The sequence below is a fragment of the Schistocerca americana genome, chromosome X (genome assembly GCF_021461395.2).
Source record: "Schistocerca americana isolate TAMUIC-IGC-003095 chromosome X, iqSchAmer2.1, whole genome shotgun sequence".
Taxonomy (NCBI): Eukaryota; Metazoa; Arthropoda; class Insecta; order Orthoptera; family Acrididae; genus Schistocerca; species Schistocerca americana.
The window spans coordinates 92,857,768-92,875,931 of NC_060130.1; the positions used below are offsets into that span (position 1 = coordinate 92,857,768).

At 37.8% G+C, this 18,164-nt stretch overlaps 1 protein-coding gene across 8 annotated transcripts in view; it reads right to left on the reverse strand.

The window, feature by feature from the left end:
* Window positions 1-17,228, reverse strand: part of LOC124554686 (homeotic protein female sterile-like) — a 262,983-nt gene extending 245,755 nt beyond the window's left edge. For 5 of the 8 annotated variants that reach the window (XM_047128311.1, XM_047128312.1, XM_047128307.1 and 2 more), the window contains exons 1-2: window positions 16,895-17,228; window positions 1,987-2,131 (exon numbers count right to left, since the gene is read on the reverse strand). In XM_047128311.1, the coding sequence (XP_046984267.1) occupies window positions 1,987-2,003 (17 nt within the window). In that variant the 5' untranslated portion in view covers window positions 2,004-2,131; window positions 16,895-17,228. The other 3 variants (XM_047128310.1, XM_047128308.1, XM_047128309.1) reach the window with 3 other exon arrangements.
* Between the last annotated feature and the right edge of the window lie 936 nt (window positions 17,229-18,164).

An 18,164-nucleotide genomic window follows, 5' to 3' on the forward strand; every position in this document is an offset into this window, starting at 1 on the left:
TGCTTGCCACGAGGTTAGAGACAATATTCCAGTTCAGTGGACTGATGTGATGTCCTCTGCTTTTTTGATGCCGTAAAACAGAGTACGGCGAACATTGTACTTCTAACACACCCCAAAGCTTGATACATCCTTACCATTAGTGGTGGACCCAAGTGGGACAGCTATCGGTACAGTGTTGTAACAACTGTCTGATGGCTCCTGGCAACTGCTTGCTTACTTACTTAGTTTCACAAACTATCACTGTCACAGCAAAAGTGGAGTGCCTACGACCACAAACTTCTTGTGTGTATGAAGCAGTCTAGTATTTTTTGCTGCAGACAGAAGCAAGGGAATTTAACCTCTACATGGATCATAAACAACTAACTTATGCCTTTAAGTGGAACAGTAACAATTGCTCACCTTATCAGAATAATCAACTAGAATTTATAGCTCAATTTAGCACCGACATTAAGAACATTCTTTACAATGTAGTTGCTGACTGCCACTCATGCGTCAAGTCCCACCAATTCCACAGAACTCCTCCAGGTATAACAAGATGACCAGGGGCTCCAGAGTTTCTTAAACAATGCTACATCTGCGTTACAGATGAATCTTGACATTCCTGAAGATGTCCAGCGATGTTGCAATGCCCCTCAGAGAAGATATTATCCTTTCCTTCCAGTTGAATTTTGTAGAGAAGCCTTCAACAGCCTACACAACTTATGTCACCCTTGGATCTGTCCCATATTTTGCCTGGTGTGTAAGCATTTTGTCTGGCCTGAGATGGAAGAAACAGACTCCCTGGAGTGGACATTTACAAGTTTATAATGTCATCTTAGAAGAGCATCTCACGTGCAATCTTTTACTAGCTGGCTGGAACTAGTGTCAGACAATCTTTCTGCAGAAACGTTAGCCCTCACTTTTGTGTCAGCCACTGCACATTACTACTGACTGCGACAAACAATTTCGAGTCAGACTTACTTTCCAAGCCTAAATTCTAGCCGCCGCTGACACTATGATTAAATTACATATGTATTATAAGGACAAGTTTGTGCCAATAATCAGGAAAGAAACAATATTTCTGGTAAGCCCAATGTGCTGCACAAAAATACTTTAATAGGTTATTTAATTTTAGCATTGATCCCTTTCATTGCGTACTGCCTAACGAGGGAGCAATTTGTTCCCAGTTACAAAAATCACACATAAATTTTACGTGTAATCCCTGAAAAAATCTTTGTCACATTTAAGTGAGCTATTTTCCATCTTCCATTTCACAAATCCTGACAATGACTATTGTATGCAATAGTGTGTATTTTGTTACTTTTATTGGGCCTGTTTGAAAACCCTTGCTTTATAGATAAAAACTATGCAACTTGTCCGTGTCCAACTCATACTAGTACCTGGAGAAACACTTATAGCATGCTCAAATGGCAAAAGAATCACTATCTTCTCCTTTTTTTAACAAAATATAAGGTACATATGTAGTTGCAAGCTACTCAGAAAATCACTAATGTGGGTGGGAAGGAAATACTTTATCACAAAGAAATGCCTTTTCTCGTTCCATCCACAGAGGAGATTAGAAATAATGACCATTATATGGCCCTGCATAAGCTACTGATCAAGATTTATACTTTACACTCACTTCACTGATCTTCCATCATATCTTCATATAAGGTATTTGCATGACCTCGACTGACCTTTCTGGTATAACTATTTTGGAGTTCATATGATACTGTTACAGACCTGCTTACAGGAAGTTGAACAGTTATTAGTATTTTCTATTTGTACTACACAGAAAAAGCTAATACTATCAAGAGGTGGTTTGAAAATTCAAAACTTCCGTCAAGTTCTAACATGATGCCAAGTCTCTCGAGAAAAAACATACCTTCGTGGGAGTGGAACATCAGGGAATGTCAACAGCCCTAAAATCTTTCAACATGTGGTAATATTACAATTTTGGTTGCAAAACTACAGTATGCATCACTGGCATAGCTTTTTTTCACTTACCTTCCTGAAATATACATGTGTGAACAATAGCCTCTTCATTTACGTCACAAAGCTGCAGGTACATGCCCTTTCTTAATGGTGTGGTGTGCAAGACAACACCAACAAATTTTCATCTGTATCACTGTGCATTCTCAATAGCTAACATCTGGAAAAAAAAACAGCATAATTTACAGAGATTTTCCAGGAAATTATTCGAACACAATCTGACTATTCTAATTCTTAACACTTGATGATATTTTGAGTTACACTTAAATACAACACAAAGTCATAATAAAACAATTACGTCCTCCATAAAAATAACACACTGAAGCATCATATGACCAAACATCCAAAATTTCAAAGTACAAGAAGACAACCATTAAAAACACTACACAGCCAATACAACAAATGAAAGATACAAAAATCCCAGACACAGCAACACTCCTCTCATTTGATATAGAAAGCACGTATTCCATACAATTCAAACAACCTCCCTCCCCATCCCCCCCCCCCCCAAAAAAAAAAAAAAACACTCTCTCTCTCTCTCTCTCTCTCTCTCACACACACACACACACACACACACACACACACACACACAGGAATAGAAGTTAGTCTTTAACATATACTTAGTTAGGTTGACAACAAGTAGGTATGCACACCAAAGAGGAGGAAACACGTAATGGAGTTGCAATATTTACGTTGTTAAAAGCAGTGTCCAACGAAATAGTTATATAGAGTGGCAAAAGAACAATAGTACACCACAAAAACAGAGAAACATGGTGAACAGTGTGAAGAAAGTCAAAGTGGTGGTGCGACCTCCAGACCAGATGAGAGGAAACACAGATCAGCAAATTCTAAGTAATTGCCCCCCCCCTTCCATCAAAAATCGCAACATGAACTGTTTAATAATCTAAAAATAACAAAACTGTACCGTTATAGATCCCACTGATAATGCCTTAGAACAAGAAAAAGGTGAAAAGCATCTTAGATAAATAAAGTGGCAGCAGAAAAGGGCAGTTTTATTTACAAAACAAGTAAAGTCCACGTGTTTCATTAACATGCAATGACACCCATGTACATGAGCATTTTCTGCAACAAATTTCATAGCACAGTAACAGCTAAGTAAACATTAAGTTCATACCAATTTACAGTAAATTATTTCTGTGGAACAGCAACTACTTCAAACATCTTTTCAGACTTCCATTGGCGTTATACCAATTCCAAAACATGCAAATATCAGACAATTTGACTACAAATGACAGCAACAGAAATCACCCACAAACTCTCAGAAGTATGGCGACATCAGTTAGAAATAGTTTACTATGAAAAATATCACACACTGCGGGAATTGGCAGGATACAGAGAGCTCTACATTGCACAGAGTTTCTTTATGTAAGTATGAGCTACCCATAATCATGGGAAACATCTGTGGAAATTTACTTCTGATACGTCTCATTAACAATTAGTGTACCAGTTAAGTTTTTTTTTTTTTAAAAAAAAGGGCAAAAATACAATATAACTGCTGAGAAATCAACAACATTAACTGAAAGTAAGGTTACCAGTCTTAATATCTTGACACTGTTCATATAGAATTATTCAAAGGGCAAAAGAGAAAGCGAAACATTGTAAAAATCAGTTAGCATTGTTACTCACCAAAGTAAACCATTCTGCATAAATCTTTTAGTTTTAGTTTAATTATGAAGGATAACGTGTGTGTGTGTGTGTGTGTGTGTGTGTGTGTGTGTGTGTGTGTGTGTGTGTGTGTCTGTGTCTGTGTCTGTGTGTGTGTCTGTGTGTGTGTGTGTGTGTGTGTGTGTGTGGGCGGGCGCGCGTGCATACTTGCACTATTTTTTATTGTTTTTAGCACCATATATTAAGGCTTCAGTTTTCATCATTGGCACACTAGTGCAGAAGGTGACACAAAACCCATTAAACTACTTATATCACATATTTATTTACATATACTCGCATATTTATGCTGACTTTCGCTATTTCTCTTGTGTTCAGAGTGAAATCAAACGTAGGACAAAGCTACTTCTTAGACCTAGGCCCTAAAACATCACTTAAAACTTTGTTTTATGTTGAGTGTATTAAAACCCACAGATGTGTATTTTTCAACATTCATTGATCTGAAAAATGTATTTTGTGTTATAGCATCAGTTTTAACCTATATTTGTGCTTTATACAAATTTGGAAGTAGTATCATTGTTCACCTAAAATAGCAGCATGTACCTACATATACAAAAACACATTTTTGAGGAGTTCTGAAGTTACAAATAAGTGTTCGGCATAACATTCCATAGTAAATTGTTATTTGAGTTACACTTACTGTAGCATCTATAACAACTACCATACGATGCTCCACAGTTTCCCTGTTCTATGTGAGTGTACGCTTTCTGCATGTATTGTAAGCTTTCACCATTTTCAAATTTCTTAGTGACCATAACTATGAAAAATGGTCCAAGCAGCTCCAGGAAGCGACTAATATTATCCCCGGTTTTTCTCTTCTAACAAAAGAATCACTTTGTTGGGTAATCACTTCATTTCTTAAAGGAAGGTAGTGTAAAATATCCAAAAATTATTTATTTAATGTTCCATAAAATATTTCACCAGCCACAATGCAACCCCACAGACACGTACAAGAGATACCGAAGATACCTAAAGTACTACCTTGTCATGCAGATAGTCCCCTCTACAGGAAGTACAGGATCTGTAACCACTCGTCCACAAGACTGAGTGGCATGTCAATGGTGGGTACAGTGGCCGTGCAGAGGGCAGACAGAAATCTAACACCCCCACCCATTCCCCTAATCAACAAGCAACAAGTCTGAGGTGATTTCTTCCACTGAAACTGATCGACTGACACACACTTCACTTTTAAAACCTTGCTGTCTCACATGTCAAGGGGATGTTAACACATTAGGGCAGAGGACTAGTAATCATCAGTAGTTGAAACTTATTGGAAATAATGGTACCCTTTATGGAAATGGCAGCATGGGATGGGAAGATGATCATCTGCATACACTTAATATTAATGAGAATGTCTGGAGAACTCATTCAACCTGAACAGCCTGTTCCAGCAGCCACTGAGGCAACAAGGAGCACCAGTTGAAACAAAAGATGGCCGTCACACAAGTTCTGAGGTTATACTTTGATCATTCTAATGACTGGCAGATATGGTTGACAGGAGCAGTCTTGCAGAATTTCAACTAGGTTCACAATCTGCATCACTGCCCTCAAAACTGATTGTGGGCCCATCTGGTTCTGAGTTGAAAGCAAGGCTAGAATCGGATACTTGAAGGTTCTGTACCATACTCACCTCTCACTGTAACCAGAAACCTTATAGAAAACCCTGGTTCGTGGGTTTTCAAGTTCCCCGTCATACTGTAATCATAAGGGAAGACTCATCACCCAACAATAATTATGATAATTACAGTTTTGTTAGTGGCGGGCATGGCGAGACATGCTGCAAAACTTTACCGAGCGCATTCTCTGAGAAAATTGCCTAGAATAGTTCATACAGGACCCTACTCGTGATGAGAATAAATTTGATCTATTAGCAACAGACGTGACCTATTTGAGGTCATTCGTGCCACAAATGGTATCAATGACAACCAGTTATTTGCAGTGATGTGATTACCCAATGACAAAACAAGAAGGAAGATTTATACATTCAGCAAACTAGATAAAGAAGCAGAAGTGTCATATTTCAATGAGGAACTTGAGAAGTTTAGCTCTGACCAGGAGTACACAGAAGAGCTTTGCTTTAAGTTTAACGACTTAAAAGAACAGTTGATCATGCACTGGATATTTGTGCACCAAGTAGAACAGTATACGATGGGAGGAACCTTCATGGAAAACAGACACCATAAAGCAATGTCTAAAGAAACAGGCTTATGCACAATACATGCAAAACAAAATAAGAGCTGTATGTCTGGATCAGAATAACAATGCGATTGGCATCTACACGTTTACAGTGTTGCTGTCGTAGCAACAAGCAATCTGAGAACACACACTGTTGCACCTCCTGTCCCATTCACCACAACCAGAAAGGACTGCAACACTATTCTGTTGCTGATGATGTTTGTGGCCAGTAAATTAACTGTTACCATTTGTTCTCATTGTGTGCTTCATTTCTTTGTGTGGCATGTATTTTACACAACATAATGACCGAGGCGTGCAATGAAAGTGAGCAAATAAATGTGGCTGCTAAACAGAAATTTTGTAGGGTCAGGTGTGCAGGCATGGGCATTTGTTTCGAGGAGAGAGGCAATTGTGACCCTGCTGCTCCTAATGAAGGTGGTAAAAAAAACTCCAGACACTCACAACATTCACAGTGTGGTCCCAAGTAAGGATACCGCCCCACATGCAGCATTATGTCAGTAACAGAATTTCAAGTTTCTGTTTGATACTGATAGCCGTCACGCAGGATCGGGTGTAATTAGTGGCGCACACCCGCTAAGCCACACCTCCAGTGACTCCATACAAGTGCCCTCTGCTGCTGCGACACACAGCGGCCGGAGGCAGCCACTTGGCCTACTTGCACTCGCAGTCACTTCGACACATGATGCTACACAGATCATGTCTAGTCGCAGTTCCGACACCATCATTCATGCTTTAGTAGACTCTCTCTTGTTGACTTTGTCATAGTTGGACTCTTGTTTTGTGCTGCATTATTTGTAATGAATTGTCATACACTGATAAATAAAAGTTAAAGTAAATCTTCTGTTTGTCGGATAATCTTGTTCGCTAATCATTTCTGCTCCTGCCCAGCTTTCCTATGACAACAGTTGTCACACCACTCTGTAGCCCAACTCTCCTTACCATTGTGTGTGAAGTCTTACACAACATACAGTGTCATGAATGTTCACAAAGAATACCGCATAGAACATAAAGAGGCTTGTTACCTAGGCTACAAACATCCAGTTAGAAAGAGAGAAAGATGAAAATGAGTTGGGCACAATGTATGTGGGTATTATGAGAGAAAGAAACATCAAACCATAGAAGTATTACTTCTTGCAAGATAGAACTATTCAGTGGCAGCAAAACTAATTTATTAACAATTGTCAGAACCCTGCAATTCAGATCTAAAAAAATTAAGGGATGCAAAATAATGTGAATGCGTGATGTTCTTGTGTGGTGTTATCGAATTCTAAGAGGCCTAGTGTGGCTATATTTGACTTTGATAAATGCCAGTTATTTTGTCAGCAAAAACTGAACAGAAAATTATGACGTACTATTGTTCCCTGGGAAAGGACAGAAGAGGTTTTTTCTTGCAAGCTGTTTCCGTACTAAATTGTCACTTAGTTTACAAATCGAGGGAATCACGAGGCTACCACAAGATGAATCCAGACAATTTTCTTTCGTGGCTCAACTGGTCGCTACTGAAAAAGTTTGGGATGACCTGTGTAAGGCAGAGCTTGTGGTACTAGTGAAACAAAAGAAACCATGTATTTCACTTTTAAATATTGAAAGACACCCCAAAAGATAATTTGGCACATTAGGTTTGGAGGGGAATACCTTCGAAATAATGAAATGCAAAAAAATGTTTCTCATATAAAGGTCTGTGTAATCAAATTTTGCAATAATTTGAAATTTTGCAAAATACTCCACCACCATCAGTTAACTTTGAAAAATACAAAATTTTTTACAAAATAAATTAAAAAAGCTTTCAAGCTCTATACATCCATACGTAATAAAGCTGCTTTCTGAAATTCCATTTTTGGAAACAAGCTATGCACAATGTGCTGGGTATTTTCAACATACCTCATTAAACTATCTAAACATTCATTATTAGCCTAATTATATATTTTGATTACAATCGTTTTAAGTTTCAAATTGTTATTTTTCATTCATTTGTGTTTTTTTAGTTTAGTGTTTCCCATACATGTATTTTATTAATTGAAAATAATAAGTAACTCATTATTATGACCCAAAATCATAGCAACAATGACACTCTGTAATTAAATGCTTAAACCAATGTTTTCCTATGCCACATACAAAAAATGAACAAAGTTTCTTCAAATAAAATACACAACAGAGAACACAATATAAAACAAAATTCAGCAGGATTTCAAATTGTCACAAGTGACCCTATAAGTATCAGGCATATTTCGATACATTGGTAAGTCTTGGTTAAGAGAACTGATTATGTACCAGGACTGCAGCTTTATTATGTTGTTTCTCAAGTGGAGATTGAAATCCATATTCTTTAACCATAACTACATCTTAAATTCTCAGAAAGTTCTTCCAACATTGAAAACTGTATACATCTCACAACTGTACCTGTGCCATTGAGCCCTTTGGGATCACCAGATGAACTTCCTTATCCTGGGGTTTGACGGTCAAAACAGCTTTTCCACACTGAATCACCCTTCACATGGTTTCAAAAGAAACTAATCAAGAGTTTGGACTGATAATTCCAGATCTTTTTGAAGTCCCAGCTGTCATCATAACAGCATCTGTCTGATCGGATCAAAAGATATTTGAAAAACATTTTAGTGTGAAAGGACTGTTTAGAGCACTATACCTGAGGACAAAAAATTTGCTCATTTCGTGACCCCCAAAAGGGCTTGTGGCGCAAGTACAATTGTGAGCCCATATACAGCTTTCGATGTTGGAAGAACTTTGTGAGAAGATTTTCAGATCTACTTCTGTTGAGTTGTTATGTCAATCTCCACTTGAGAAACAATATAATCAAGCCGCAATCACTAGTATATAATTGATTCTATTCGCCAAGGCTTACTAATACACTGAAATATGCTCAATATGAATCAGATTATTTAGAGGGTCACTCGCGACAATTTGAAATCCAGTTGATTTCTGTTTTCCATTATGTTCTCTGTCATGTATATTTTGTAAGGAAACTTAACTCATTTTACACGTATGCTGTAAGAAAACATGTTTTAAGCATTTATTTTGTCATTATTATAATGATTTTTAATCATCACAATGAGTAACATTATTTTCAATTAACAAAATACTTGTATGTGAGGCGGTATACTAAAAAACAAGAATGAATGTAAAATGACAATTTGAAACATAAAACAACTAGACTAGATAGTTTAATTATGTTGGAATACTTTGACAGCACAGTGTGTACCGCTTATTTTTCAAGAACAGTATATCAGAAACCAGGTCTATTGCAAATGCCTGCAAGATTAAAGTTTCATTAACTTATTTTGTAACGAACGTTTTCATTTTTCGAACTTAATGGTGGTGTGGAGTATTTTGCAAAAATTCAAATTATTACAAAAGTTGATTATACAAATATCAAGAACATTAATTAGGCCTATGTATCAACTTTTATGTGAAAAACATACATATCATTTCAAACAATTTCCTCCATACTTAATATGCCAAATTATCTTTGGGGGTGTTTTACCCCTTAAAAGGGGACTTGAGAAAAAGTATTGCATCCTTTGGTCCTCTCTACACACACACCAAGCCACTTTAAGTGGCACAAAATACTGTCACAGGGTTCTTCAAGCTTTCACCATACTACGGCTACTTAATATTGTCAGACGGATTTGGGTGCAAATCAAGCATTACATGCTAACATAAAAGCTTCAAAGAGGCAGGAATTTAAAAATTGTTACAGGAAGCAATAGCACAAAACACACCAGAGAAGTGAAGCGGTGATACACACCACACAGGAAAAGTTGTTAAAGCAGCCTGGAAAAACTAAGTGAGCTTAGGAAACAATATTGAGGATATACTCACATCCATAGACAATTCTACAAGCTATTCACAGACCGTAGTTCAGACGACAGAGTCGAGAAAGGAGGGTAGTGACTTGGCTAAGTTGCATTTACCCTTTGCCATTATTCAAGCTCGTTCAGCGTTTGCAGACGTGGTTGTGTTTTGTATTTGTGAGCGACTTCTGCTACAGTTCTATAAGAAATCTCATCTTGCAATTAACAAATACCTCTGCACAAGAATCATATACTACATGCACATTACAGTGATTAGTATATTATATTAATGTAGTTTGTTGGTTAATGAAGGAGTCGTATCTGTTTGAGCCGACCTTTAACACTGAATACACCTTTAAACATGAATTACAGTGCACACACTGTTGCTTTTATGAAGTCTACAAATAGGAAAACTATCATGTTATCAACAGGAACGTGTTCCATAAATGACGAGTTTACCACCATCCTGTGAAGTGAACCCAATACTGCACATTATCAACAGGGAGCGTGCGGAAGTAGTCAGTACAGAACCACACAGCTGTTGATCCCACAACCAAATGCGCACATGCATGTAATTGTGGCCCAACAACAATGCTCCATTCAACACTCAACAGTGTCTTGCTGGCATTCACTTTGTTATTCTGACTCAGGTATACACAGATGCTGATTGAAACATTTGACATTCAAGATGGCAACATGTGAAGACTTAAACAATTACTGCAGTAGAATCTTACTGAAAGATCCCTCACAAAATCTAAAGAAATACTGGCCATATGTGAATGATGAGCTGAAAATCATGCTAGCAAAGCAAAAATCATAAATTCTGAACTCTGCTTTCAAATGTTATTTTATATTAAAAAAAGTCCAGGAGTATTGCCCCAGTTTAGTCCTCACACCACTGAAAAGATGAATGGTACAGAACCTAGATACAAGTAAAATCGTGAAAACTGAACCAAGCTCCAATGCTTGACAGAACCCCTACTGCCTGACAAAATACCAATCAGATTCTACGCAGACCTCGCGGCTGAGTAAGTCTCGCCCCTTTTGATACCATAGATCCCTTCAACAAAACCTATATCTAGTAATTGGAAGAAAGCACAGGTTACACCAGTCTGCAGAAAAGTTAGCAGAAGGAATCCACTAAATTATTGTCCAATACCCACAACATCCGTGTGTTGTAGAATCCTACAACCTATCTGACCCGCACAGATTCCAAAAACATCAGACAAGTGAAAAACAACTTTCACTTCTCATATAAAATTCTGAAACTCACTGATTGAGACATTCAGATGCAGTATTTCTCAATTTCCAAAAACTATTTGACTTAATGAAAGTAGAGAGGATTCAGCATGTTATCATGGACGGAGAGTCATCAAGAGATGTAAAAGTAACTTCAGGTGTGTCCCAGGGAAACGTGTTGGAATCCTTATTGTTCACACTGTTATATTTCACGAACTACCGCCTGAAAAGAAAAGCTGCACAAATATTCAGACCTTGATTAGATGTTACAGAGGTACAAAGACTGGCAACTTAGTTTAAATGTTCAGAAATTTAGAATCGGTTGTAGGAATATGAAATAGAGTGATCACATAGATTCTGTCATAAGTAAAGCTGGTAGCAAACTTAGTTTCGTTGGTAGGATGCTGGGAAAATTCAACCACTCTACGAAGTACGTTGCTTACAGCACACTTGTGTAAGCCGTCCTAAAATAGTGCACAAATGTGTGGGATTTGTACCAAATAGGGCTAACGGGCAATACTGAACATATACGAAGAGCAGCAGCATGTGTAATGACAGGTTGTTCGATCAACAGGGAAGTGTCAGAGTTGATACACCTGAACTGGCTGGCACATCTGAAAATTGATGCAAACGATACTGTGAAAGCCTACTTACCAAGTTGCAACTATCAGCTTTACGTGTGGAATCTAAGAATATACTACACAACCTTTATGTACTGTTCGTATCATGATCGTTAAGATAAGATTGGACTAATTACGTCATGTACAGAGGTGTTTAAGCAATTATTTTTCCAATGCTCCATAGGCAATTGCAATGGGAAGAAATCCTAATGCAGTACCACAGTAAGTATCCTCCACTCTGTACTTCAAAGTGGTTTGTGGAGTACCACTCTTCCTTCAGATCATGCCCAGTTTACCATTTTATTTCCATTTGCATCACACAATCACAATACATGATAAACTCTACATTCTCTAAATATGACTATTTCACTTCCCTTATAGGTTAGTTATGTTTCCAGTGCATAATCTGATACTTTGCATACTTTCAGCTGCAGATCTGCAGAACATAAGCCACTCCAAAAGTGACTCGTTTTACACTTATAAGATCAGTGGGCACTTACACGCAGCATAAACAAATTGGGGGGGGGGGGGGAGAGGGAGAGGGAGAGAGGGAGAGAGAGAGAGAGAGAGAGAGAGAGAGAGAGAGAGAGAGAGAGAGAGAGAGAGAGAGAGAGAGAGAGAGAGCGCCATTAGAACAGCACATATCACTACATAACATAATAAAGTACACATTCTGAACTGTTGACAGCAACTAAGAAAGGTAGCTGCTGCCACACAGTTAAATGCAGTGAATGTGTCAAATCAGAAATGAGGCAAGCAAACTACCAGAACTTCATAAGAATGTTGCCAACTGAAGAAATCTCATATGATCCCTTGGTAGGCAGCAACTACTCTCATTACTTATGCATGGAGTACCAAAAATGCTCTGGGCACAAAGCAAGAGTTCTCACAACAGTGTTTTCTCTGCAGTACATTTTCTTTTTTATTTCATTTGTACCTCAAGAGATAATACTATATGTGCCATTCATACATCCTTCTTAAGACATAAAATCTCCATACTTTTTTTATTGTTGACCAATATTAAATAGCTGCTGCTGTTAACATTATTATTAATGAAGCAAGAAGCACATTTTAACTACACATACATTCAACCAGCAAAATCATTTCAAACTATGTAGCTTGTATGCTTCTTTATATGGCAAACTATATCACACCATCACTACAAAGAAAAACAAGCTTCAGTCGGTTAAGTTCTAAATGCACAAACTGCCAGCAGAAACTTAACACTAGCTCCATGCAAAACAAATTAGCCACTTTATAATGTAAGTCAACAAAGTCAGACATGTTTTTCTATTATTACGTAATTTCAAAGCTCATATCACTGAACACACTGTTTTAACATTACACAACATTTAAACAAAGAAAAATCACAACTGATCAGTTCATAGTCTAAATGAGCAACTTGTTTCCACTATGTTCACTTGAGGTTACATTCAACCCCGATAACCTCACATTACACGTATACCTATATTCCACAAGCCACCTTACGGTATGATCAGAGGGTACTTATGTAGCACTGTCACTTCTGTTACCTGTACCAGTCGCAAAGTGTTTGTAAGATGAACAATTGTTGATAATCTCATGTAGACTTAAATCTCTTTTCTCAAGATACTGATAGGAGGCAGCACTATATTGGTCAACTTTTCAGTATGTTACACAACCAGAATTTTAACAGTAAAGCACACCATATGCTGAACACTGCTTCTGCAGTGTCTACAGTTGGAATTAGATGAGCACCTACACGACATACGTGATTACTAAAGGAGTCAGTAACAAGAAACATTGCTCTCTTTGGATCTTCTCTATTCCTTCTATTAACCCTATTTAATACAGATCTGAGACTGAACAGCAACATTCAAATCTTGGAGGAACTAGGATTTTGTAAGCTACCTCCCTTGGTGACTGGTAACCCTTCCTGAGTATTCTTCCACAAGCCTGCCTGGCTTCGCTTATGATAAGTTGTATGTGGTCTTTTCTCTTCAAATCACTCCCTGTGCATACTTGCATTATAAGTAGTGGGTATGACTGCTTCCAGTGATTGTCCTGCCTGTTTATGTGCAATATGTTAGGTTTGTTTACATTGACAGTTAACTGCCAACCTCTGCACCAAGTATTAAGCCTCAGAACTTCTCCCTGCATTCTGCTACAATTTTCACGTGTTGCAAATACCTTGTGTACATCAGCACTCTTCGCAAACTAACTCGTGGACCTCCTGAAATTATCCACTAGGTCATTTATACATACTGCGAAAAGTAATGGTGCTATTAACACTCCCTTGTGGAACACCCAAAGATCTTGATTTCACTCCCTGAGAATCACGTCTGCTACAAACTCATCAATCCAAACACACCACCGGGCTGACATCCTGTATGTTCATAATTTGTTCATCAGGCAGCATTGGGGAACTATATTTAGTGCCTTCTAAAAGTCAGGAACATGGCATCAACCTGGACACTAATATCAACTGCTTGCTGGGTCTCAAATGAACAGAGGTTTCACACAATCTTTATTTTCATAACAAATGTTGATTCCTACAGGGAGATTTGGTCTCAAAAAATGTCATCCGTGAGCCTAAAACCTGTTCCAACATCAGAGATACAGGCCTGTAGTTCCGTTCAATGGCCCTTCTTGAAAAGGAGAATGCTTCTTTCTACACACTACGTAAACTATATTTCTCTAGTCCCTGTAAGAGGAAGTTCTTTAGCATACTATACATAGACTTACACTGGTATATGATCTGGTCCAGTGGTCTGTCATCTGTTGAGCAATTTGGGTTTTTCTTCTCTATTTCATGATCACTTGTTTTGATATGTCATTTTGACACTGATGGACTGACTTAAAGGAGGAAGCAGTACAATATTCTTCCATGAAATAGTATTGGGGAAAAATCACTTTGTAAAAAAGCTTATGTCTTCACTGGCTGCACTCAATAGTAGGAACTATTGGCTGCATATTGTGTTTTAAGGACACTTAGTAGATACAATGTTTCTCAAGTCTTGTTTATTCAACAGCTTTCCATATAATGTACCAGATCTTTCATTCCCACAATGAACTAGTAACAAAAGCTTTTAGTAAAATACGCAAGGTTAAGGATACTTAAAAACACATATTCAAGTACAGCGGAAAGATGAATGACTTTCATGGTGGAAGTACAAATTTGTCTCTACAAATTTAGAGCTTAACTGTATTTCAACCCCACAGAATGCCCAGCTTGACTCCCAGTGCCTTTTTACTATATACACTGTTTACAAGACCTACATTAGTCAACAGATATGGTGAAAATGGATGCCTACATTGCAGTAGCTTGATTTCATCCCCATACACAGCAATGATCTGCTACTAAATGTTTACAAATTATCACTTCCACCATAATCTTTATTTTTACTGAACACTTAGAATTAGCAATTACTTTTTCCTCACATTCTTGATAGTAAGTGCATCACTGCATTTATAAACACATAGTGTGCACCACTTCTGTACAGAAAGGGTAAAAAAAAAAAAAAAAAAAAAAAAAGAAGTTTGTGTGTATCAATAGCTTAACTTTGTCTATTCTGTGAATTAAATAAGTTTATGGTTCAATGACTAGCTGGCAACACGGCCATTGGTGAATGTAGGAAGTACTTCTCCCTTCTTATACCACTGCATTTATTCCAACCACAATTTTCCATTAAGCTATGTTATTTCTACATATGTGATGTGTAAAGCACTTTACTTACCATCACTCAAAACAAATTTAAATTTGTTTTAAAATAACTATCTTCCCTGTTATCTAGCTACATTAAGAAGCTGTCAGTTAAAATAATAACAATAAACGCACTGTTGTAACTGATGTTGAAATATGTAAACCATCATAATATTTTCAATTTATCACATCACTGAAACGAAAATCAACAGTCATTATTACAAGATTGGGCTCTATTAAAGTTTACTCTATTACTACCCAATAAAAGTGAATATTTAAAGGAAAAAAATGTGGCAAAATAGAGTAGAAGTGTGAACAGAACTTCAGATTCAGCTCTAGCCCCAACCCCTCAAAGCAAAAGGAAATTAATGCTGATATTGATCGATACAATGAAATATGTACAATAAACAGCCACTCTGCTGTGAATTTAACACAATTTTCATAAGTAATAAATTTGGATTGCTTTAGTTCTTGGAGACTATGAGTTATATGGAACCCCAACACATCACAAAGTAAAAACACAGTGCTACAACGCTAAAATGTTTAATATTGTAGCACCATTTACCAAATAAGTATATATAAATTTCTGAGCATTCTATTTATACATACAACTGGTGGCTTTATATTTCAGCATTTTTCAACAAACTTTACTTTCCTGCTGACCAAGCATTGCCCACCAGTGTAAAAATGTTGACAAAATTGGAATTATCACAGTCACAACCTCCAAGACACTTATGAACAGCTGTACCATTGAAAAAAACGACTACCTCTACAAAATCCCTTCTCAAATCAGACTGAATATTACTCTGAGGTGGCAGTGTTTCTTATAAAAAAAATAACTAGCAAATTCCAGTCTTCAAGATATAAATTCTAATCAATTTTCTGAAGGGCATGGAACTGCATGTTTAATAAGCACTTCCCCAATGTTCCTGAACGAGTGGAAGATTACGCCCACTGTAGATACATGTGCCAATTGTTTAATAACACAGGCCATAGACAACGTTCAGTTACAATAAGTAGATATACCAATAAACACAACAGACGACAAGTCTTTCACGTGTCAAACTTCATTACCACTGGAACAACCCAACAGTTCTTCTCACAGGTCGATTCGGAATGTGCATACTAGTCAAGTAACTCAAACTACAAAACTTACTAGTCTTTAACTACTAATATTTATCGACTGGGAGAACTTCTTAACGCCGCTCCCATATTTATTTACGATACAAATACACTGGAGGAACTCACTGTACTATGCATGCATCGCCAATAGACACTGTAAAGCTGCATAAAATAAAAAGAGTAGCACAGTTTCCATAATCACTTTATTTTAAGTAACACTGCGTTCAAGAGTACTACAACTCTCATGAGTAAGTACAATAACACCTTTAACATCACATTATGACTGAATGTAAGCACAAACAGGAACTTAAGATATACCTAGTTCTTAGACGAGACAACACAAGCTCGACATATCAAACAGACGCATGTTTGGCCTTCTAGGTATTCCCTACTGCGTCGCCTCTGTGTAACCAAATAGTGCAGTAGCGTATTAACAAACTGCTTCAACATGGCGGGTTCCTCATTCAGGGAAGAAAGGCACAGGACGAAAGTTGGATATTTTACTGCGTCGCTTACATGCACGATAGACTACGTGGCTCAGATTGCACCGGAAAAAACTCATTATTACCTACCTGACAAGTGTCGTTGCATACAACACGTGAATTTTAAAATAAAAATAAAAAATCACTATGTTTAACATTCCTCTGACGCTATCCTTGGCGTTATTATGGCCGTCTTCCCTGCAACTGGGGAGCCCGTTCGCTGTAAAATATGCATAGGGTCCTTACTGCACAGTCAGAAATGCTAGAAAGGATGCAATACCCGGCACTGAAGGTGGAAGCTCGTTGCAGTTCGAACAATTTCGAAACAACATTTGATAAACACATGATGCCCACTGATTTCTCACACCCCACAAACACATAACATTGCACCAATCCTGTAGGCAGTGTAGTGCTTGGACAACCGGTTGTTTGGATGGCGAAATGTCTTTGAAATTCCTACGTTCCGATTGGTCCGCCGTGCCCACGTGACATTCATGCTTTCGATCACACGTAATTCGAAATAAAAATTGGCTGGAAGCTCATCCAAATTGCGAAAAACGTCCTTCATCGTTTATCAAACTTAAATTATGGCCACACGTTATATTTATGGAGTATAACACCACCCCATATCATTTGTCTTATGCTAAACGTTTGTATTTTCTCGGCGCCTTCCTAATAACTTACATATGAATTTCCTGTGATTTTGGTACCAGACAACACCGCGATAACAATGTGTATTACTGAGTGAAATTTCCTCAATGCTAGTTTATCACATCGAGGTACATCGCAACGTCGCCAAGTGGGTAGTACTGCGAGGAATGCTTAGTGCGCTCAGGACATAATGTACAGCATCAGGAACAAACAAACATCACAACTATCCTCACTTATCTACTAATTAATATAGGTACTGCCAACAAGCTGCATTTTGCGTCTAAATTGAGACTTCGTGAAGTTTAACGATATGACCGTTCTTGTAAGTTCTTTTTCATCGGTCACGCTTACTGGAGGGACACAACAATTTATGTCGCTTTATTCGTATGAATACTGTACTTAAATTTTGGCGTGTACTATACACATTACCGCATGATTTATATAGACTCACAACTATCTATGACTTTGCCCAGTCTGCAGATTGATGTAGAGTGCGCGGCAGGGAGCGCTATCTATTGTACCGTAACCTACAGTCAAGTACGTATCCATCCATGTAAACCGTATTATGGGAAGTATTATAATGTGCCTCTGTACATAGATTAACTTAGTAGTGCCTAGGGAGGAGGAGAGGAGTGTGTGTGTGTGTGTGTGTGTGTGTGTGGGGTGGGGTGGGGGGGGGGGGAGACAGCTAGAAGTAGGAGGAGGGGGG